Raw genomic sequence first — 24,200 nt, forward strand, 5'->3', positions numbered from 1 at the left:
CTGCCATTGATTGAATACAGAGTTCTTCACCCTCTCTCTTGCTCATTTCAGACTAGGCTAATCAAGTCCAACTACCGTGATTGAGTAAGCTAGTGCTTCTTACATTACCCAAATAGATTTCATGGTTATTGCTCCAATGGAAAACACTTTAAATTCAAAAGAAATGGGGAATACAAAGCTATTTACATTGAATTTAATAGTTGCTTTTAATACGTTCTGTGCGCATCCTCAAATCTGTTTGAGCAATTAGACAAATCAGATAAATTACTCCTTTTAGATCAATTTTGGAACAAATAATTGAGGAGTGTTTTTGTGGTCATGTTGTGTATTGTCTTGTCAGTTTGACATAGCATTAAGCTCCAAATTAGGAAGGCAAAAGAAAGGAGAGAACAGAGAAGCAGGGAGGGTGGGAGACACAGTGTGAAGGGAGTTTGGTTTTATCTGCCTGCTTGTTCTGCAGTAACGACGAGCGAATGTGTGAGGCTGTAACTGTTTGCGAGTGTCTGCTCCTGTGATTTGTGCGCTCAGCTCCTGTCCTCAAGAGCATCTGGCTCTCATCTACCCCAGCTTGTCCAACATCACTGCAGGAGGCTTCAGGGGAAGGAGGCCAGAGAGTTTGAATGTGCGTTTGTGTATGTTGTACACTTTCTAAACAACTACATCTTTCCCCTTCTTTACTTCTTGCAGTCTTATCGTTATATTTCTTTTTTAGAACCCTTTACAATGCCATTGCACCCCTGCAGAGCTGCATTAGCTGTCTCCTTTATTTTTCCTCTTTTGCCTATTCCCTCCCACAGTGTAATTGACTGTTAGCATCCAGTGACAGTCAGTTTAGGAGGTGTCTTAGCAAGACAGCCGCACATTCTCACACAGACATGTGAGTGCTGTGTTTCTGAAATAGCGCACGCAGTCTACCCCCTGCTATTTTTGACACAGTCATTGATAGTGTGGTCAGAATATCAATCCCTCTAGAGGCAGAAAGGCAACACTCAGTCAGGAAAGGGGACCATACCAAAGTTTTGAAGCTGGGGTTGGTTTCTTTATTAGTCAAAAATGAGACAGATTTAGCATTGAACATGACAATCACCGAACACTCCAGATGTTGTTGATAGAGGAAAGCCATAAGCCAGTCATCATCGAGAAGTGGCCTGCTGTTGTTACAGTGATTGTGTTGAAGGCATCTCAGCAAAAGGAGCTCCTGTAGTCATCAAAGCATAGCTACAGCTGGTTGAAGGGGACCAAATCCATTCAAGAGGTGATTTGGTTCCATTTTACCAGCTTTAGCAAAGCATTTTGGAATCACTGTTTCAGAGACAGAAGTGAAAACCGCTGAGGTGAAGTGAACTGTCTCAAAGGCTGTACTGAACTCAAGTTTTATCCAAACACTAATCGAAAAAGGCCTTGTTGCTTTTGGACATCTTATTAAAATCCAAGATGTGGCTCATCGCACCATGTCCACCCACTACTTGAAATGGACAGCGCTGTGTCTCCTTCTCTCTACTGCTTTTGGTCTCGCCTGTTCACCTTCACCCACTCTGTGTGACACACAGGTACATTTAGCACACTACACCCCATTTACCACCACACCAATAACACACAGGTACAGTTGATCAACCTTACCTAACTTTCTCCTTTGCTGCCTCCCAGGTAGCCTATTTATCCTCCTTGCTATCTTTTTAAGTTTTATGCTTGCCCCCTCCCAGAGAGTGAGAAAAATTGTTCCCTGAGAAAAGGATAATAATAATCTGTGGCAGTGCACTTGAGTCAAATGTCCTGGAGTCATGAAGCAATTACAGGCTCTGACAGATGGGCCGTGCTGCAAGCACACTGCTGCTCCGGTCACCGAGACGGCCAACAGACAAATGCAGAGGCATAACCGCACACACAAGCTCTCTCACTCATACTCCTACTGTAGCACTCTGGGGCGTCAAGTCACAACATTAATTTAAACCAGTCATTTAAGTCCTAGAGACTGATTTGTAGTGTAGAGGGTATTGTTTGAACAGTGACTGAGGGCGGATTTTTTTATGTCTTTTTCAGGGCTCTACAGCAGCGCACTGTTGTAACATTTTCTGCTAAAAATCCATCCTGCGCTAGTACAAAAACGATCACTGTAGCACCGACATAAAGAACATTTTGATTATGTTTTTGCGTGTGTGTACATAAGCTTATAGCGGTTCTCAATCATGAGATCACTTAACTATTGCGGCTATTAGAGCAACATCAAACTTTCAGCTTCTCAAGCACCTGCCCTGCCTCTCAAAAACTGTAGCTCGTTCTTTGCATCAGGGTGCAGTTAACTAACATTTATTTGGCCTATTTTCAGTCTTCACTTCTTTCTAATTAATCTTAATAAATGTTCCTTTGACACTATTTTGTAAGGGGAGCTTGAAACATAGTCAGCTGTTATAATTATTGACTTTTCTCTGCCAAGGCACGAAAGAGGCTCTCAGAGTGGCCAGCAACAGCTGAGGGATATACAGCACTGCTTGTAGACAGGATGGAGGTCAACATAGGGCTAGCTTGATATGGCACACCAGAGGCAGGTCTATTTGTAACATACACATGCACATTCATGCTTGCTCACTTACACACACACACACACACAGTCTCTTAGTCACTCAGAGTCAGGTGGCCAGGCGGCTCACCTCGTCTAAGGGCCATAACAGGGCAAAAGCAGGGGGGACGACAGGCACTGAGCATTTGATAATGTCAGCATCTGCTGTGTTTGTCACTCAGACAGCAGGTCATTGCTATTGAGGGCCTGGGAGAAACATGCAGTGCAAGCCATTCACTCCTACACGCCTCTTATGTCTTGACAGGAAAGAGAGCTAGACAGACAGAAGATCATGCAGGTCTGAATGGTGTAAAAAGAACTGAAGCCAAGCCCACTGAAGTAAAAAAAAAAAAAAAAATCCATTTTAGATCTGAACTGAGGTGACCTTTTCTCTATTGTCTGTTTTTAGTGTGGAAAGAACCTGTAACTCACCAATTCAGCTTTGTGTAAAATGTGGTGAATTTGATGCAAGTCCTGCTTTCAGTCCTGGAGTATTTCCCTTTAGAACATTTTAATTCTTCATAGATCAAATATGACTTCTTCAAAGAATTTAGGATTTCTTGGCTACGTGGTATTTTTTGTTTACAACTTAAATCTTTTTAACCATTGTCAGCAAACTAGGTTAAAAAAATGCAGATTTTCAATGTTGGTGTCACTGATGTCACTTCTGCTTAGATATCTCTTTTTATTCAAGGGAAATACACTAAGTCAGCCCTTCGCACGGCATATTAATAAGTTTAGAACGAAGTGTCTAATATTTCAGTAGAAGAGAACTGTCGTACAAGAGTGGCAAGCATGCGTTTTTTTTTTTTTCATTGCTCCACTGCAGGAGAAATTTTATAGGTGCAGATACATTCCAGTCTGCAGCCACTAACAACAGTCATTGTAATTTATCTAATTTGATGAAGGGGCACTTAATTGTCATTTATTCCATGTGTTTTTTCAAGCTGAAGTCAAAATGCAGTGGAAAAATTAACAGTGCAGTGATGCTACAGTAAAGGGGTTTAAAGAGATGTAAACCTGTGCTAAAACTGGTACAGGTCTTGTCTATGATCCAGGCACAGGCCAGAGAGAGGGTCAGAATAGGTGAAAGTGCTAGATATGAATAGCTCGCCATGCAAACTGCTCTCCACCTCCCCCCTGGCTTCATTTCTCTGTGTGCCTCTGTCCATATTCTGTTGCCTTTATTTGTTTGAAGCAGTTGACAATTGGAATCAGCTGACAGGCCAGAGTTGACCCTGATCCTGCATTGTCACTTTTTGATGGTCTAATCTGACTGCCATGCAGCCCAGCAAAGCATTTGGCAAGCATAGCAAACGTGAACAATGAGAGCAGGAATCAGGGGAAGGGAGGGGAGCACGGGGCAGCCGGGTTGATGTGGGGTGGGGGTGCGGAGAAGGGCAGCGGCATAAAGGGAGGGCAGTCATAGTTAAACACACAAGATTGTTAACACGGAAGCCATATGATACAGCAGTAGGATAGAGCCAGCTTGTGGCAGCAGCAGCAGCAGCCTCAGTGCCTCTTCATTCTGCCTACTCAGCAACTATTTCCTGTTCTTTCAGTTGCATGTTTAAAAAAAAAAAAAAAAAAGCCAGCAACAATGGCAGAATTTTGGTCCACTTCACCTTGCTTTCTCTTCCCCTTGATCCCTGTGGAAGTACTGGAAAAGATTATGGTATTAATGGTCAGGAGCAGCTCCAGCATACCGCTCACTGCTTGCTGAAGTTAGTGCTAAGTTGCCGCTGGCTGAATTTCAAGGGCTGTAATGCAGTAAAATCACCCAATAATGAAAGAAGGCCCTGTTCATATGGCGATTGTCACAAGGCGACTGTTTTCCCATAGTTGGCGTATGTGGCTAAAGTAGTGCGCTAAACTCATGCTGCTCAAAACAAGCCCAGAACATGATTGCTATCATTTTATGCTAAGTTACATAATTGTCCAGTGAATTGATGGATTCAATTGTTTTTTTTTTATTGGCCAAGTCAGCCAATTTGAGAAAGCAGTGAGTTCCCTACAGCGATCATTGCTGCAGTGAGACTGCCCAGAGACAGTATAGCTAATGTATGAGCCTTACCACTCACATTCATGCTCTCTTTTCCTCTCTCTCCCTCCCTCTCCCTCTCTCTCTTTACATTGCTTGCTATGTTCTCTCACACTAGGATCACAGCCATATTAACAATTTGCAAAGCACAAGCATATCCTCAGACAGTGCTGTCCAACATCATTTTCCCAGAACGAGGATTCGTACCTCACCAAGAATACATACTTCTTTACATTCCATAGCTATCATATGTTCATATGGGTACATAAAGAAGTATGTACACCAAGGAGGTAATCTTAGGTATGAAATTTTCTCACCTTTCGCCAAGGTCAGGAAGTTATGAGCAGAACATTTTTCCTCACCGTTCTCTCTCCCAAGTATGGTAGTCTGCACCGTAAGGTGACTTTGAGTGTAAATTCAGTTCAACACTCAAGGCTTTCCTTTGGTTGCCATGTAAGGCTGAACAGCCAGTCCCCCCGCCCCTGAACATAACAAAAGTTTTGCAGTCCATACCATAGTCGACTGTTACAGTGACCCCCGCTGTCCTCCAGACAACTGGGAGAGACCAGGAGGATCAGGGGGAGGAATACAGCTCCCTTTTTTTTATGGCAGTTAGAAGGTGGTCGTTTTCTCTTTCCAGGAAAAATGTTGAGGAGGTAGATTAAGGGGTTGGACAAAAACAGCAGCAAAGAAGAGAAGAGTTTTCTCCTTGATAGAAAGTCCTTGTTGTAAGGTGCCTGTGTGTGCACCCCGTCTTGTGTGACGATCATTTGCTGTGTCCTGGGAGCAGAGGTGCACCTATAAGCTGAATGGCCCCGCTGACATACTAAACATTTTCACTTCTCTCCTCCCACTTCTCTTTCAGTCTGTCTCCCTCACTGCCATCTCGTTCTCTTATTTCACCCCCCACCTTCTGTATCCTTTCTCCTTTCCTACCTCTCACTTCTACCAATATGTACCCCTCTCTTGCCTGTCGCTGTTGTGTCAGCGACGTCCCCAGTGGCTAGCTGGAGCGGTTGCTGATGTTTGAAAACGAGGGTGATCCAAGTGGAACAGGAAGCTATTGTGAGCAGGATTTGGGCTTTAGGCGCAGAGGCAGGCCATAGGTCACATGAAGGCGCTAATGCCCACTCAGCACTTGTGGATTGGTCCTGGTTATACCCCACACCCACCACCAACTCTCTCTCCCCCTCTCTCTCTCTCTCTCTCTCTCTCTCTCTCTCTCTCTCTCTCTCTCTCTCACTCTTTACCTCATTCCCTCTTTCTCTTCCCACACTGTTTTTATGGTCACCTTTCCTCACTTCCTCTTTGCTCTGATCAAACCTCACCTGTCTGTGTTTACAGTGAAACCAGCTGTTCTGTTGCAGAGGGGGTGGAACAGATCAATAACCATTTGCATGGTAGCGAGAATTGTTCAGCAAGTCTCTAATGAATCTTTGACCCAGACCAACACATTCCACAAGTCCACACTGTCTCCAACCATGTTAAGCTAGCCAGCAGGCTGAATGCTGAGGCAATGGGTGTAAATCGAAAAATGGATTAAGGGAGACCAGCTTAGGTTTGAGTTTGGAGACTGGGTCGGAGACAAGTGAATAAATGGGAAAAGTGGTGCAATGTTTTTGCAGTAGAAGGGTTTGGAATAGTAATGAGGGGAGGTTGAACTGGAGGTGACAGTTGTTCTCAGCAGAAAGATAGGGTTGGGCAGGTGGATGAGCCTGGTCCTAAAGGTGTGACGTCCTGTTTAGGAAATGTCACAGCCACCCGAGAGGGTGAGCAAATAGGAGAGAGGGGGTGAAATTCCTTCCTACACACAACGGGATGGAGGTTGGGGAACATGAACCAGCGAATTAGCCCGGTGGTTGTTGTGTCTGTTCTGGTTTGGGCGATAGCACTGCAGCACTGTGTGCCCTGCATGCCCTGCCTAGCCTATAGCAATCCGTTACAGAGAGAGAGAGAGAGAGAGAAAGAGAAGAAACTGGGTTACTACCCTAAGTGCTGTGGGTTCAGCCAGTGACACACATCTACTTAGCCAACCATTGCTGTCCAATATCCCCTCCCACCCGTCCTCACCTTCTCCCCCCCGCCCCCCCCACATCTGTGTTAATACACTTCTCACAGCTGTGTGCCGTCAATCCGCTTTTCCCCCTGTTCAGAACTCCCAACCTGCCCGCTGTTCATTATTCTGATGCTTCGTCATCCCTCTGGTCGCCACATTCCATCCTTCCGCCCCAATCAGCCAGCCTTGGGTTTAAAAGTGCGACGTGTCCTCAAACTTACCTCGCATCAATTAAGAATGGCAGTGACCTCCCCCGCCCCTCAGTTTAATTGAAAAGTGGTCTGGTAAGACCAAGTAAGAAAGAAAAAGATATTTAAAAAAAAAAAAAGAGAGAAAAAATAACACATTAAAAGTCCGAGTAATTATAGTATCCTTTGTCATGGTGACAAAAACATCTTGGAAGGTGTCGGATGCAGAGGGCGAATTGTGCATAAGGGAATGTCTCTCCACACCAGTGCAGGTCTGAGTTAACGAGTCCGTGATTAGATAGCGGCAGGGCTGCAACCATGAAGCCTAATGAGCCAAAGAGCTCTACTGCTGCAGCATGTCCGGCCAGTGCCAGGAACACGAGAGAGAGAGAAAGAGAGAGAGAGAGAGAGAGAGAGGGAAAGAGAGCAAGACAAGAGAGGGAGGGAGGGAGAAAGAACAAGATGAGAGAGATAGAGTGGAGAGTGCAAAAAACAGGGCTAAAATCCATGTGGACCATAGCAACTCCCCAGCCTCCCTTTTCCCTGTTCCACCTCCTCCTGCATCCTCTTCCTCGCCATACTTTTTTTCTTTTTATAAAGCATTTATTTCTTCCCTTCTTCTAAGACAAGAGGAGCAAGAGAAAAAAAAGCCCAAAGGTGTTCTCTGGTTAAGTTCTGTCCCAGTGCTGCTGCTGCTGCAGAACAGTGCATTCCACTCCCCCTTTCGACTACGCGACTCACAGGCAAACCATGCGGTTAATAACTGATCGCATCCGAAGAGGAGAGAGGGAAGAGACAGGACAGGAGACGTCAAGGCCCGTCAGTGGTAAACTCTGTCCGAAAGCGATGGAAGAGCATATATTACCTGTCAGATCAGTTTCTTATCTGAGCTGCTCCTCCTCTCTTCCCCTCCTCTCCTCCTCTTCCCGTAGTGAAGAGAGCCATAATGACCTAGAGAGCGCTCCAGCTGCTGCAGCCATCGTGTGTGCCGGGTGCACGCCTGACTCGCTGAATCAGCTTCTATGATTGGGGGGAGGAGGGGTGGTGGCGGGCGGGTTGAGTGCCAGAGTCAGGGAGGGGAGGAGGGGGAAAGGAGAGAAAGCGGGCATATATACACACACACACACGCGCACACATTCCCACACAAACACAAGTCATACCTTTAGAAGAGGAAGACGTAGAGCTGACATGAAGAGCTGCCATTTGAAAAAAAAAAAGGGGGGGAGGCAGAGAGGGAAGAGGGAGAGAAGGAGTGGTAAAAAAAAAAAAAATTCCGCAGCACTCTCTTCTCCATCATGTGCATTCTGAGGGAGAGAGCTGGGAGGATGCCCTGGTCGGTGGAGGAGGCAGAAAGTATACCAACCGTCCTCCCACCCTGCCTTTTTCTTATTCCATCGACACACACACGCAGCCCCAGAGCTTTATCCTGCTCCTAAAATGCGCTTTTATTATTCAGTGGAACTTTATACAGCAGCTTAGAAGAGGGAGTTTACCGAATGTTTGAGAGCAGAATTGTGATAGAGGTATTTAAAAAAGAGGTGTCTGTGCCTCTGCGGTAGAAGACAGCTGTACTTTTAATAGTCCCTCGCGATCCATGCAAATTTGATTACCATTGTCCGGGACTAGAGATGAAGGATATTGCAATATCTTTTTTTGGCTTTCTTTTTGGTGCTTAGATTTTTCGCACTTGTAAGTTTTCAATACGCAGCTTATGCATTCTTAAAAGTGCACCGCTACGGTCACCTTTTTCCTGGGAAGAGATCAAGCAGAGATGCTGCTGCAGTTGGGAGGGCAGAGATCACAGGAAGAACACATCGACAGCAAATTAAGGACAAGAGGCCGACCAACCAGTAGCTTCCTACCCCACAGTGCGAGGGCTAAGCTAAACGGTTAGCACTTTGTGGGAAGCCAAGCATGTGAAACATGCCTAGGCCCCTGTTGCCGGGCTGCTCCTGTGTCTTGTCTCACCACCTCCCTGACCATATTTAGTCAAGCAGTGCAAAAAATAGTTCCCGCTCCGCTCCACTCCACTCTGCTCCTCTCCTTGTCTCACCCCCCTCTTCCATACCCACCCCCCCCCCAGCAACTGTTGGCTACAGGCTCCGGGAAGCCTTCCCTACGGCTCCCTGCCTATCGATTCCACCGGCCTGGAAGGAGAGAGGAGCGTTAGGCCAGCTAGCCCCAGCTACCATTTGCTGCGCTATTTTTAGTAGCTCCAAATAAAGTGCTCTCTCGTGCTTCCACTTGTATATTCTTGATTCTTTCCCCCCTCCCCTGCTTTACATCCTTCACCACCAACTCCACCGCCTCCTCTGATACCACCCCCTCACTCCGTGTGTCCTTTTGACGCCCCCCCACTCTCTATCATTCTTCTTTTTAAATAGAGCTGGAACACGCTGCTTATGGTAGAGCTCCCGTCTGCTCACCTCTATACTTAGAATAACTGCATATTCGAGAAATGGAGGAGAGAGTAAGGCTGAATGTGTAGCGCAGAGAGGCGTGGAGGGTGTTAGACAGCAGGAAATATTATTGTGTTTTTCCTGTTTATTTATTTATTTATTTATACTGCTTCTGGCAATGCAGGGAGACAAGTGGCAGCCTCACCTCTGAGGCACTGAAAAGTTTGGGCTGCTTTCTCTCCTTTTTGAGCTCTCATTAATTTTCAAGTGTCTTTTTCAAGCTTTCCCGAGGCGCGGCCACTGAAGAATCTGTTTAATTAGTTGGTCTCATCACGGGGCACATCTATACTGTACGGAAGCAATGTCCTCTGTGCCCTCCTCTCTTTTTCACTCTCTCCTCTTCTCTCCTCTTATACCTCAATGACAGCACACAAGTCCTCTTACTTACCCCACCTGCATTTTAACTGCAGAATGCCCCAGGATGTGTAAGCCTATGGTTTTGCACACAAAATATGCTCTTTAATAAGGTAATCACATGGAAACCAGACTGTGGCATTTCACTTGTAATGAATGAGACTGTGAAAACTCATAAACACCCTGAATACACCATGACCATTTATCAAAGTGTATTTTCATGAGCCAGAAAAATGTCAAACAGTTCTCTGGTTCTTGATTTGATAAGCCTTTTAAGAAGCTCACAGTCATTCTGCCCTCACTCGCAGTTATATCTCAAGCCTTCATGGCGGAGATAATTCTCCATAGATTTAAGTGTGCAATTTAATTAATGTATTGTCACTGCAATTTATAGCTTTTCGATTACATTATCTATACGGCTGTTACAAGAATTGACCATTTGCGAGATAAAATGGATTCACAGCTAATGTGTCTGCTCAAAACTTGACCTTACATGACCAATCAAAGTGCAGAATTGCAGCTGCATAAACTGCAACTGTAAATGTTCACCTGTTGTTGCACTACACTCACTGTGTTGGCACACAATTTAAAATTGAAGGAGTTAAAAAAAAAAAAAAACAGCCTTTTCGTGAGTTAAAATTTACACACACAGCAAATGTGTGTTAATTCTCTGCTCAGTTGGTTAAGGTTTCTGTGGCCTATAACTATCTCCATAGAAGATGCTCTTATGTCTTTTGTGTATCCCCTCTGTGGGTCTCCATCCTTGCCGTCCCAGCCACCCAACCCAACAGTTTAATCTCAATTACAACCCGACATCCTATCTGCCCCTGAAACTCTGCAGCATGGCTTACATCTTCCCACCATGATGAATAGCGTGGGGCTGAATGTTTAGCTGAGCAGTTAATCGATCAATAAGAAAAGGGTCTACTAATGGATGTGCTTTGTTTCACTGGATGAAGGGGTGGAATGGATGTTTCTCCCCATGAGTACCGCTTAAGACGTATCTCCATTCGAAAAAAAAAAAAAAACAAATAAAAGAGATTGGGGTGAAATCAACCATTTGCGTGTTTTTATGATGCTTTATGTTTCTCAAACAATACAGTGTGTTTGAAAACTAATACAACATTAATCAGCTGATTACATTTATAAAACTTTAATATTTGAAGCTATTCATTCCCTGTTGTTATTTTGGAATTGTGAATGGGTGTCATTAGGATTTTTGGCTCTGATTAACAAAGCAAAAAAATAAACAAAGCCTACAAATTGATCTAAATTAAGCACAAATATAAAACAACTGATTGCAGGAGTATTCCCTCCCCCCTTTGCTTAGAAGCTCTAAAAAAGTTCAATCACAGCCCCATCCCACAGTCATTAACAGTGACATTGGAAGCAATTAATAAAAAAGGATCCCAGTTGAATTTTAGTGAAATAAAGGTCACCACTAAAGCAACAACAAATGCTTGTGTGTTTCCGTACATAAATAAAGAATTATTCATTCAGCTTAGTTTCATCTGATGTTTGTTCCCTGGTCATCTACAAACCAGGCCCAATCTGTGAATGCTGTGATTGGAGGAAATCAAACACGGCGCACTGCCAGAAACACATAGTCCCCCACCATGCAGCATGATGGTGGCAGCATTATGCTGTGACGATGACTGTTTGCAGCAGGCCCTGGAGGGCTTGTTATCAAACATCTGTGGCAGGACTTTAAAATGGCTTGTTACTCATAGATCTCATGCAGCTTAACAGAGCTTTGGCAGTTTAGCAAAGAAGAATGAAAAAAAAAAAAACTAAACAGATTACCTGATTGCCATGACAACAGCTAATGGGGACCCTTTAAATAAATAAACAAACAAACAAATAGACAGGGGAGGAAACACTGACTACACAGACCTATTCACAAAGAGTTGAGGTTATAATTGCTGCCAGAGGTGCCTCTACTAAATATTGACTTGAAAAGGGTGAATGCAATCAATTATTTTGTTTTTTATTTGTAGTTAATTAAGATGAATTTGTAGTGATTTGTTTTCATTTTGACATTAATAGCCTTCTCTTTTCTTCTATTTTCTTTTTTTTTTTTTTGGAGCGCTCATCCCTCTGAGTATACTAAAATGAGGGGTATGTCTCCTTTCGTACTGAAAAGTTTTGTTCACGGAACTCTGGTTAGCTTCAGATGCTCATGACGCCCCTGTTTTTTCTTTGAGCTTCAAGCCTGCTGGTGAAGCCTTGGTCGGTCTTTCAGCTTGTCTTAATTCCTCCTTTCTGTAAGCCTGCCCACCAGTCAACATCATAGAGGGATTAGAGCTACGTCTAATGAGTCCAGTTTGTGCTTTTTTTTGGCGAAAATCTGCATGCTCCTCTTCCATCAGCCTGGCTCTTCCTCGTGCTTACTTTATCTCACTCGTCAGTTCTTTTCCTCTTCCTCCCCCCACACCCCACTCCCCTGTCCCTCATCCCCCGCCACCCCTCCCTCCTCATCCCTTTACACAGTGCATCATTTGAAGAGGTGAGGCTGTTGAGCACTTGGAGGAATAAAAGTGATTTATGAATGGGCCAGCCTACCTGGGTGCTGGAGGGGGAAGCCAGTGGCAGTCGGGCTCTCTGATCCAGCAGCCCATTGTTCCCTCCAGCCTCACTGCAGGGGAAGCTCCTCTGCCTCTCCTGCCTCTGATCTTTTACCGTGCCTTACTGGTGCCGCATGTTACCATTAAGTGACTCCCAAACTGCACAAATACCTATGAACTGCAGGGGCGCATGTGTGCAAGACCATTTTTTTTCTAGAGGCACACACGCATACACACCCACAGGGTACTACTTACAGTTTATGTTTATTCACATGCAGTTGAGTGAATGCCTGCATGCTCGTGCACAGGTTATATTGATATGCTGAACCTGAATTAGTCTTTTATAATTGAAAGTTTGATTTTTTTCAGATTTTAGAAGTTATCACAGGTGAGGACAGCCAGATGCACCAGCCAGCAACCTATCGATAAAATGAGGAGAGTTGACAGGAAAGGTGTTGTAGCTGCTGAGGACAATGTATGACAATGTATGACTTCCTCCTTGTCGCCATAAGCTCATATGCAGATATACACATTCACACAATACATGATAGTAGAATATTAGGACTTTTTTTTTCAGTTTGAAACTGAATGATGTCTCTTTGGCACAGTGATTCGGATACTAGTTTTAGTGCTTTTGGCTGGCATGTCGGTGATCTTGCAGTGTGTACAGAGTAATATGTCATCATTTCTGATGGCAGGATGGTGGACATGAAAAACCTGGTTAGAGGAAACAATATACACATTTGCTGAGCTGTATTTCATTAAAAGATAAGTGATCGCAGATATATGTCAAACTAACCTTTGAAATCCAGATGAACTGCAGTTAGTGAGTTCTTGTAGCCCATATTGGGAAGTAATATTATGTTGGACAGTTGTTATAATATATGTAGCCTGGAGAGACTGATCCCATTGATTTATTTTATGTAATTACATATGTCTCCTTAGTATTATCTGTTGTTATTATGTTCATTTGTTCCTTTTTTGATTCCTCATTATGTCACTGTAGCTTATTGTAGTTAAATTACTCATTGATGAGTGCAGTCACTGGTTCATTCAGCGAGCCTAGGTACCAGTTTTCTGCAGCATACGCTGTGACTTAATTGAAAAGTCCCCCAATCCTAGAATCCCTCCCAGTGTCCACCTCTCTATGAGCTGGGACCAGTCCAACAGATCAGCCAGAGGACAAGCTGATACAAGCCCCAATCCCCCTGTGGCCAATCAGAACGCCCACACTTCCTCTTAGGGCTGGGCCAACAGTGGCTCTGAGCCAATAGATAAGCTCAGCCATGCTGTAATGCTCTGTCTGTCCTGTGGCATGCTGAAACATTGAGTCCTGGCTACTATGTTGCTATAGCACATGTTGGGAGAGGGAGGGGTGGGGGTAGCAGAGGGAGGCAAGGATGGATGGATAGAGGGGAAAGAGAGAAAACGAGGGATAGATGGATGGAGGGAGAGAGAGGGAGGGGTACATCCCTTACTGAAGGGACTCAAGGACATAAAGAGCTTTTGGGAAAGTGACTATAGCATGCAAAGAGAAAAGCTTGCATTGTGAAGCCACCATAAGCACTGATGGTATGTTTTTTGCCCGCTTGCCAAACCTAGAAAGAGCAGGATTTATTTGTGGCACTTTAAGTGCCTCAGCAATGCAGGTAATAAATATGACAGAGCAAGGTGATGTACTTCTACAGCACAGCTGTCAGACATCTTTAATATTTTCTCCCTCCATTTAAAAACAAATGTAGTTTATCTATTTACTTGATGTATTGGAATAAGTAATAGAATTTATTCGGGCTTTAGATGGTACTTTAACATCAGTGACGACACTTTGGTTTTTGTTTTCTATGAAATACTGAGAAGCAATGCTGCATATTTCTTAGCTGAGTGAACACATGTAAAACATCATCAGAAACCATGCAATACATTAAATATGGTTTCACTCGACACAAAAATTAAGATGATAGCATAAAATACAGTTAGTTAGAAACCATTATAAGTGTTAATGCCATCCTGGCTTTTAGTTGGGAATGTCCCAGTCATGCTTTTGTAGTCGCAGTCCACATCCTTCAGTATAAGTATCAATACCAAGTTGGATGTTCTGTTTTTAAATTAGATTTTAGAGCAAGCAGTCTGTAGAGAAAGATCAGAAATGGATCAGGCTTTAAAGATCAACCAGTTGAATTAATTTTTAATGCAGCCACAAAAATTTAAGGAATACCTGGTCACACACCAGCCCATTCAGCAGTTTTAAATTTGTAAAATCGACAGTGCAGAAATTTTTTTGAACACTGTTGAAATGCCCGCTGTCCCACGTCCATTCATATACAATTTTTGTCACCGGAAGGGATATTAGTAACCTTAATGTACTCTGAGGGACATATTCAAGCCGATGTTCTCATCTAAACCAAGCTTAGCTGTTGAATAATGCAGGCCATGTTACCCTGGTAACCTGTACAGACATCCAAGTCAATGGCTCCCATGTAAAAGCGTTTTGACAGGTCAGAGAGGAGGAGGATTTGTGTTTGTTTGTGTCCTTTGGTGTGCTCATGCATAAGTGTGTGTGGATTCTTGCGTACAAACATGCAAAGAATACTGAGGAAAATCAGCAATGGCAAAGCGCACTTGCTTTGTTAAAAAGCATTACATTAGTGGGATTAGGCAGAAAAGCTTACATGGAACATTCTGATTGAAAACCCTCTCATCTGTAGAATCATGGATCTGTGTTGAATACATTCAGGTTTCTGTTGAGCCTTATCTGTGCAATGTACAGTACATTTATGCAAGCTCCATTCCCCCACCATTAACAAGTTGGCTGTTACACATTTTCTCTGCTGCTCTGGGGCATATGGCCTGTTGTCTCAGTGCTTAGGGGAAGCAGTAGCTGATACAAGGCCCTTTGATCCCCATTATTTCCCACTGCAAACAATGGATTTTAATTACCAAATTGCTCTTTCAGCCACAGCGTCTTCCTCTGCATATGTGCCTAGAAGTGTAACTGCCAAAGAAGTCAGGCTCATCAGCTGCAATACGGCAGGTTGTTTGTGTCACTTTGGATCGGGTCTGCCAAGTACTGTGGCAGAGAATTTGATGATGTGTTATCTTTGTTTTTCCACTTTGTTTAAGGGGCGATGTTGTTGCGGCTGGTTTTCAGTGTGTAAAGGGACCCTCGCAGGTTACAACACACAAAGATGAACGCTTTAAGGGGGAGGGTGAGGGTGAGTGTGATGTGTTTGTGGGGGCAGATAGGTGGGAGGCGGGCCGGGGAGTGAGGGGTGATTTAAAGTGGTAGATTTGCCGTTAGACTGTAGATCACGGGAGCCTCTCAGACTGTCTGCCCATATGGTGACAGTGTGGCAGGCTTCTGAGTGGCTGTCGATCGAAGGACCTTCAGAGCGGCTGAATTCTCCACCGCTCTGCAAAGCCCAGAGTCAATCCCTCGGTTCTATTTACCGCTCTGTACTTCTGTGTGGAAACACCTGCAGTCAATTTCACTGGGCAGTAGAAAGTCTAGTTTTGTTCTTTTTCAAACTGTGAAAGGAACGTTATAATGGCAAAATAGCCAGTATCTCAGTCCCAATAAAAGAGTCATTGTCAGTCAGATATGAAACATTGGCTTCACAAATAATAGGTTATTTAGATGCTGTTAGATGGGTTTGCATATTAAATTCAAATTCAGGGTTTTAGCTCAACCTAAGGCCAAGAATGTACCTAACAAAGTGGACATCAGGGCAAGTAAGTAAATAAGACAAAATCCACTTGCATACAAAACAACCACTCACAAAAAGCCTCCAAAAAATGTCCAAAGACAGATTTGCTGTAGCTTGTAATTTTGCTATTGGAGTTGCTTCTAGTGACTATGATGTAGCTGCACAAAGTATTGATTAGCGGTATCTCTGCACTGTAGCAAAACACAGATGGAGCATGTGTGATGTTACCCATAGCCTTCTGAAGGGAGGTTTTGAAGCCTTCATTTGGGTTCGTCACCCCTGTCTTAACAGTGTCAGGGCTTATAAAATCAAATTATCAGCAAAAGCCAAAGTTTGCTTTAAGTAAAGCATATAAATGAGCCCAGTGTCTCATAACAGACACTGGGCAAGCATGAACACTCATCAATAAAAAAATATTACATATACATACAATAAGCCTAACTGCATTAGTGACATATTGATATGTTAAAGTGCATATATACTTAGCAGTAGGTTTCATTTTCCTGAATTTAATTTCCACATTACAGACACAGAAAAGCTGTATTTGTAGCAGGTCATATGAGGGGGCGCTGATCTGTATCATCTACCAGAGGGCTGTTTGTAGAAAAGGTAGTGAGCTGGGTGAAAGGGTCAGAGATGATTTTCTTTGCTCTGTTAGCAGCTTGTTTGAGGTGCAATGACTGTAATAATAGGAAAGAGACACCAGTGAGCTTGGATGCTTTGGTGGCAGCGCACTCAAGTCTGCTTGTATCTTCGGCTGACACATGACTTGAGCTACAGTTTTCATTTTCTGTGCTTCGGATTGTATGTTTTGTCTTACATCAAGTCAACCATTCAAAACGCTATTACCAAATCCTGTTGTGTTGTTTTTGTCACATTTCAAGTTAGTGATTTGCACATTGTCGAAGTGTATTCACCCTGTTCAGTTTCATTTTCATTCAGTCATTTTCAGACAGCAGGTTCATTTTTTTCCCCGTCTTCCCCAGATTTGCATTTGTAATAAACTAAAAACGAATATAGAATCTGTTACATTTTGATCCAGGCCTATCCAAGCTAGTGCAAAAAGTGACGTTCAGTAATTACATGGTTGTTTTATAGGTTAAGATGCTGTTGAGCAATTCTTCTATACAGTGCGCATGATTTAGGTGTCTCTATTCTAATATAATCTGCATGTCCTTGCTTCTTCTTTTATGTAATTTCTCACTTTTTGGGGCGAAAGGATGTATATTATAGCTATTATGGCTGTTGCAGAAATGAGAATGAGACTTTTTCAAGGGACTGAGGAGAATAAAGTGCAAAGGAAGAGTAGCATGAGAAAATAATTGGGTCATCTCGAACCAATGGGACATTAACGCGCCATTGGGCTTCTCTGACTATCTTGCTGCCTCCTTCTTCATAAATTGCTGTGAATCAGGACACCCCATAATACTGGGTGATTTAAGGCTAATTAAAGCTTAGCCTTTATAGGCTCCCACCTACTTCCCAAATGGACAGACAACTATACCTGGGAATGTTTGAAAATGCACCTGGCGTCTCCTAAACAACCTTCAAGGCAGCAGCAATAGCTACAGTGATAACCAAAACATCATAGAAATGCACCCCTTTCCTGTCTTCCCCTTCCGAGTTTATGCAAATAGTCCTTAATAAAAGCATGCTCACTCAGGGGCCCTAGGTACAGGCAAGCAGGGGAAGGTCACATTGTAGGGGAAATTATTCTCCTCACGGCATGGTAATGAAGGCCTTTTTTATCGAGCGGAGTTAGGTTCTTGTCCTCAGCTCTCTGCTGTACTGCTGGCCTGGACGCTACCTGTGTTTATTTACTCTATCCACAGCAGGCCGGCCAGTAGCTCTGGGACTGCCCTGACTGAAGTGAACTGGTAACTAATTGCTTTTAGCGGTGGAGTGATGGCCAGGCTGGCGTTTGAGGGATCTGAATTCCAACCAGTTATATTTGCTTGGGGATTATACTTAAATTATTTTTGCAGTGTCTGACGTGGTTTTAGTGACAGCTGTGGAATTGACAGTTAAGTTGACCCTTTTCTGTGTTGAAGTTGGGCCTGGTTAATTTTCACACACACAGACATTTTCCAATGAAAGGCAATATTAAAGCCAACATTCCCATCCAGAACAGGATGTTTTAAGATCAGTGAAATCCCGAACAGTTTTATGACTCTAACCCTCCCAGCTGCCACTGAGTGAGGGACTCCTGTGGCTTCCAAAGCTCTCACCCGTGATGAAGAGCATTTCCCTGCACTGAATGGAAAGGAAGAAGGGGGGTTCTTTGGTGTGTTGCATTTATGAATGATTTGTTGGGAACAGGGTTCACTATTTCAAAGGACCTGAAAGTATTGATCCTGTCCCCCGATGAGCTGACACCTCATGTATCGTCTGAATTTGTATCATCTGGAGGGGTTGTTCCAATAAGGACTCTGCATCATGGAAGAAAGTACTACCAGTTTTGGGGAAGGGATATATAAACAAGCCTCACGCTACCAACTGAGCTTCACAAAGGTAGTATGGATAGAGTTAGGTGACTAAAAAAAAAATGATTCAAATTATTATTCAAAATTCAAAAAAAATTTTAACTATAGGCCCACTTACTAGCTTTTTTCCATTTCAAATAAATTCAATTAAAATCAAAGACTTAAATCCATAACTTTTAAGACTTCGTCATGTGTTTTTATAAGTTAAACACTTTTTGCTGAAGTACTCAAGATAAAGGATAAAGTATTGTCTTTAACTGTAGATGAAGTTTAAATGATACAGTTGAAAGCACCAATAAAAGTTAGCTTCTTTTCCAAGGCTCTGTTTCCCAAATAAACATTGGTTAACGTATTCAGGTATGGAGTGTTTGTGGCCGCTGATATAGATCTGGTCTGTATTTCTGACCATAGAAGCGCTTTCACAGTTGCAAGACTGATCATTTTCATTATCGGTAAGCTTTTTATTTTCCCAAGGCAGGTGGCACCTTTTGGCGACTAATTTCCCATGCAGAATTTGGATCTCTTCTCTTGAGCTTGAAGCCTTAGTTAATGGCTGATGGTATGCCAAACACGTCTCCTGCATCAGAGTAACCATATGTTTGTGCGCAGCCATTAATCTGAGACTGGATGTTGACTGTTCCCATTTTGCCCTGTCCTACCCAAGTTATTGTCCCCCGACTCTCACTTCCTGTTGTAATAACGGCTACTGACCACCACACAGATGGCTGTCAGCCAGGCGAGGGCAGCAGAAGGGCCCTGTCGACCCCTGAACAGCCACGCGCACGCACATACACACTTTTAGCTCACTGTCTTACATACAATGACAAACGCCAACACACAGAGCTGAGGGCGTCAGAGAGCGTTCTGGTCAATGACAAATTGCAGCCCAAGACAACAGACCTCGGTGTATCTCTCCTGAGGGACTCTTGAGAACTCCTCACAGGGTGACCCAGTTCCATCATGTATCCCCTTCTGCCTCTCTCCTCTACCATTCTCCTTCCTCAGCTGTTCATCCTCCTGCATTCACAGAGACCATTACCGTGGTTTTAAGGTTCATCTGTCATAAGGAAATCCTCACTACACACCAAATAACCGTTTCCTTCCCATGGCAGATTTTTAGTTGTCCAAATGTTAACTCCCAGGTCAAGTCAGTGCCTTCTACTCAGCAAAAAGTCTGCAGCCTGAGCTGGCCAGACCCGCTCTCTTCTTCCATCTCCCTCACTCTTAACATCCTACCTCAAGAGCCTATACACAGTTTCTCTCATTCCCCCCCTCAGTCACTGCTAACATCGCTTACCCAAGAGATAAAAAAAAAAAACATCTAGGATTTATTTCTTGGTTCTTAATTCACTCTCTTTTTTTCTGCCTTTACAGCAAATAGCTTAACTGCAATGCAGCAGTGCCAGCATGGGGCATTAATATTAATGTCCGCCCATTTCGCCCAGCGTGGCAGGGAGCCTGTCAATCTAGACTTCTATTGGAGGGGCTCCCTACACCAGCAAACACCTGCCCAGCACTCAGGTGCCTGGTTTTGACACTAGAAGGCGCCAGTCTGCCCCTATAGTGTAGGAGCCATGCATTCATTGGCCAGTTGTTCTACATATAGGAGATATTTCCAGCCAATCCAGATTGTACAAATGTTATGTATTGCACCAATAGGAGGAAGAAAATGGGCACAAAAAGAACAAAGGCTTTATGTGGGACAAATGCCCTTGATTCTGTTGGTAGTTAAAAAAAAAACTGCATTCCTGTATTGTCTTATCAGTCTTTCTTGAAAGAAAGCTAAAAGAGTGTTATGTTTAACCAGTGGGAATAAGTTTTATGTTTTAGCTTCAGGCAAGAATCTGATGTGGCAGGGTCTTTTCTTGAATAATTTGCTTGTTTAAGTTTCAACTTCTGCCCAGTGGAAGTGCCGTGGATGAAATTACACAAAAGTCCCCCATGAGATCGTAAATCTACAATACGCAAGTAAATAGTTCTTTGTAACAAAGGCGACACATTATGAATGTGAGATTATGCAGAATGGGTGCGGTTGCTATATCATTTAAGCAGTGCTCCTCTGCATTAAGTGGTTGAAGATGGCTGCAAGCAATGCAGGTGTGTGTGTGTGTGCGTAAGCCTCTGTGCAATGAGAGGCAGAGAGAGAGCGAGGGAGCCTGGGATCAGTGTGCTGCGCTGTTCATCACTGCAGCAGTACACCAGCCCTGGATCTCTGTCCGCACAGAGGTGCTGACTGCCTGCCCCCCTGCCTCTCTGCCCCTCTTTCTCTGCTTTCCTCAAGAGGGTGTGCTGATGATGCTCTCTTTCATTACTCCAGAAAGAGGGAGACGAGCTGTAGGTTTAGCAAAAACCTGCAGGGAACCAGCCATCCTGATTACCTTGAGTCTGAAAGCCTGCCAGCATGTTGGTTTGCATTGGTTTGCTTTCTTTTCTCTGTCCTAACAGTTAAACATTTTCATTAATTGTGCAGGCTGTGGCCTTCCTGTCCTGCGCTAGAGCCCATTTCCTCCCTGTCCTGTTTCAGACCCTATTTACCTTACTGTTGTGTATGTAAATACTCCAGTGCATGCATGGGGGCTGCTCAGCTATATCAAAGTCAGAGTAAAATCTGCTGCCTCCTTTTGTCGCAGTTCAAAGATATGCCCTGCATGATTATTCAGGGTTAATCAAGGTCAGAAGTGTTCCCTCCAGCGTTGCTGCTTTAAAGCTTATTGAAGGTACATTGTGTACCTCACTACTGACAAGATAGGAGAACAGTTCAGGGATACAGTTCAGGCTTTTAAGTCTCTTGTTTCATATTCCATAGTATTTGCAAAAATTGGAGAGTTGTTTGCTGCCTTTATTTCTCATCAGATATCCTTGGCTGATGCACTGCTCCTACACTAAAATAGGGATGAGTCTCATTTCAGTATTCTCATGTACCATATGCTTGGGTGTGTGCCCATGAGCTAAAGCAAGAAGAAGGAGCTTAGGGCAAAGAGATAATGGATGGGTTCAAACACTAAACTGAAGCTGCCATGCAAGGAAGCCTAGTTGACTTTTTAAGAAGAAGGGTATTTACTAATATATCTTACTTTGTAATTACAGTCAAATCTCCCTTTAGTGGAGATTTTTCCAGGCAGTGTATTTTATGACCTTTGTGTTGAATAAGGAATGGAAATGCGTGTGTGGCTTCCGTTTACCAGTACAGCTGAAGTCTCTTTTCTTCAATGACTCTGTGGGGAGTGACAGTCAGCCTCCCTCTTTATCCCCACTGTGACACTGTGACTCCTTTTCAGCCTTCCTCTTGTACAGTAGTCTTTGCAGCCACGTCTCTCTGTGGCACGCATCCTCCAAATGACCTTCAGTGGCACAGAACTGGCTGGCTCTTCTCACCACACCAGGCCACTTCTGTTAAATAGCACGGTTTAAACAATGGATTTTACCCTTCCCACCCAGTCTGTTTCTTCCCCAGGAGGAGACCTGAGTGAATGCAGCTAAATTTTGTGTAATTACCATTTTGCCTCCCAATGATAGGCGCTTTTGCGCATCATCAAGGGGAAGGTGGCTTCCCTTTTTAACCGAAGAGATGGTAGGGGGACAGGTGCTCTGAAATAACACGCAACACTTGTACCGCTCAAAGCTTGATGTAAATAACACTCTGCTTGGGAAAGCAACTCCTCCCCAAGTTGATTTAGTATTCTTGTCCCTATGTGTGAAAATGGGATATGCTCTGCTGTAAAGAGAAAAAAAGTGCATTGGAATATGCTTTGTATCAGCAGTACAGACACTGTGATGTGTTTGCTTCCAGCAGCTTGTGTCAGACCCCACGCTATCAGAAAATGCATGAAATATTCATTCACAGATACATGAATTTTGACTTTTTACATTGCAAATGTAAACATTTAATTAATTTAACTGCATTAGCTTGACTTTCTTTAGGGTTTTTCTCATGTGTTCAAGCCCAGAGTATCGTTAAACACTCCCCTTTCTCTCTCCGTCGCTTTCTCCTGTCTGTGTAGTGCCATGCGTGTTCTGCTATCCAAACTACCGAGGCCTTGGATCGTGGACGAGAAGAAGGATGACGGTTACACTGCACTGCACCTGGCTGCCCTCAACAACCACGTGGAGGTGGCTGAGCTGTTGGTGCACCAGGTAACAGCACACCAGCATTCAAAGACATACAAATAGCTAATTTTAATGCATGCTTAAGCACTCAACCTGACAACAAATGCAGTTATTGATGCTCTGCAAGAGACTCTTTCCATTTACAATTATTAACCCAAAGCATAGCTGCACCAGCTTAGCCTGCACTCGTGGCTTTCCCTGACTACAGACCATTAAGAGCAGCTTCCACTGCACTCCCTGCAGCCAGCAAGCTGTAGACCAGTTGAAGCAGCTATAACTGCCATTTTTTTTTATTGAATCCATACGGTTCACAGGGCCTCCAGGGGTAATCTTTAGTGCTGCTGGGCCCTCATATCCTCCTCCTCTTGCAGTCATAGGTTTGTGCTCTTTTTCCCTTCTGAGATTGCAGGTTTAACTCTCTGAAGACTAACACATACAGGAGTTTACGGCAAAAGTCACCTGACCAAGCGGGAACTGGGTTAATTAGGATATGGTGCAAGGCAGCAGTGTTGCTGCAGCATTCCAACGCATGAACATTCGCTGTGCAAGCTACCTTTCAGTGGGGATGGCCTTTTTCCCAAGTCCCTGCAATGGGCTGGTTCGCAGTGATGGCTCAGCTTTCTATTCAGAAATTGCACCACGCTACAAGGTGCACTGCAGATTCCCTGCCAGCCAGGCAGCCAGTCTTATTACTGGGGGATTTCACACACTGCCTGATCACAATGCTTATCTTCCTTCCACATCTCCTCAGCTGAGGTATTCGCAATTGGAAATGACAATCACATGTGGCGTTATTGTGGGATGCGTATTTTCAAGCCCCCTAGGTGATACTTTGTTGGTTGGCAGGGTTGAAGGAAGGAACGTTCTTTGTGGTACATAAAGTCTGAAAGGTTGTTGCAGTCTTTCATGTGCTAAACAATTATTTTATTTTTTGTTTTTATTTTTTTTTTCTGTTTGTATTTGGCTACTCTTATCACTTGTCTGTCATCTCTATGCACACATATGCCTGACACATTATGGTTGGTTGTTAATGTATGCTCAAATTCCCATATGTTTATCGTATGTTGTTGCTTCTGTCTTGTTTCCACCTCCCAGGGCAGCGCCAGCTTAGACATCCAGAATGTCAACCAGCAGACAGCGTTACACCTGGCAGTGGAACGCCAGCATACCCAGATAGTCCGGGTTAGTGGGGCCTCTTCTTTCTTATCCTCCTTTTTCCTCATTTGTTCTCCTCCTCCTTTCCCGTCTCACTTCCACCACAAGCTGAAGATCCTGTCTCTAGTTATCTCCCTATCCGTCCCTCATTCTGGACCATACACAAAAGGGAGTAGAATAACATCAGTGCAGCCCCGCATTTAATTTACACAGTTGGATGTCCTGCAGTTGAATGAGGTCCTGCTTCAGATTGATGCTGTGTAGGGAAAATGCTCTCTGAGGCTGTGTCTTGGTTAGAGTCATTTGGTGTAGTATTGGATTGAGATTGCCACGTTGCCATCTTGTGGACTCTAGAAAAAATGCACTCTATAATTGAGGGATACAATACTGAGGCAGTGCATTGTAAGCAGCAACCTTATAAATCAGCACTGTGGCATTTCCATTGTAGCATAAAATTAAAGTAGTTTTATGGTTGTTGCTAGAGTTTCTGTTTGACTGGCTGCTCTTATAACTCTTTGTTTATACGTTTCTC

At 43.8% G+C, this 24,200-nt stretch overlaps 1 protein-coding gene across 4 annotated transcripts in view; it reads left to right on the plus strand.

The window, feature by feature from the left end:
* Positions 1-24,200, plus strand: part of mib1 (MIB E3 ubiquitin protein ligase 1) — a 51,771-nt gene that overhangs the window by 19,116 nt on the left and 8,455 nt on the right. For all 4 annotated transcript variants that reach the window (XM_041054917.1, XM_041054918.1, XM_041054919.1 and 1 more), the window contains exons 13-14: positions 22,408-22,540; positions 23,609-23,695. In XM_041054917.1, the coding sequence (XP_040910851.1) occupies positions 22,408-22,540; positions 23,609-23,695 (220 nt within the window). The remainder of the gene's footprint in view (positions 1-22,407; positions 22,541-23,608; positions 23,696-24,200) is intronic.

This window comes from Toxotes jaculatrix, chromosome 14, assembly GCF_017976425.1.
Source record: "Toxotes jaculatrix isolate fToxJac2 chromosome 14, fToxJac2.pri, whole genome shotgun sequence".
NCBI classification, from domain to species: Eukaryota; Metazoa; Chordata; class Actinopteri; family Toxotidae; genus Toxotes; species Toxotes jaculatrix.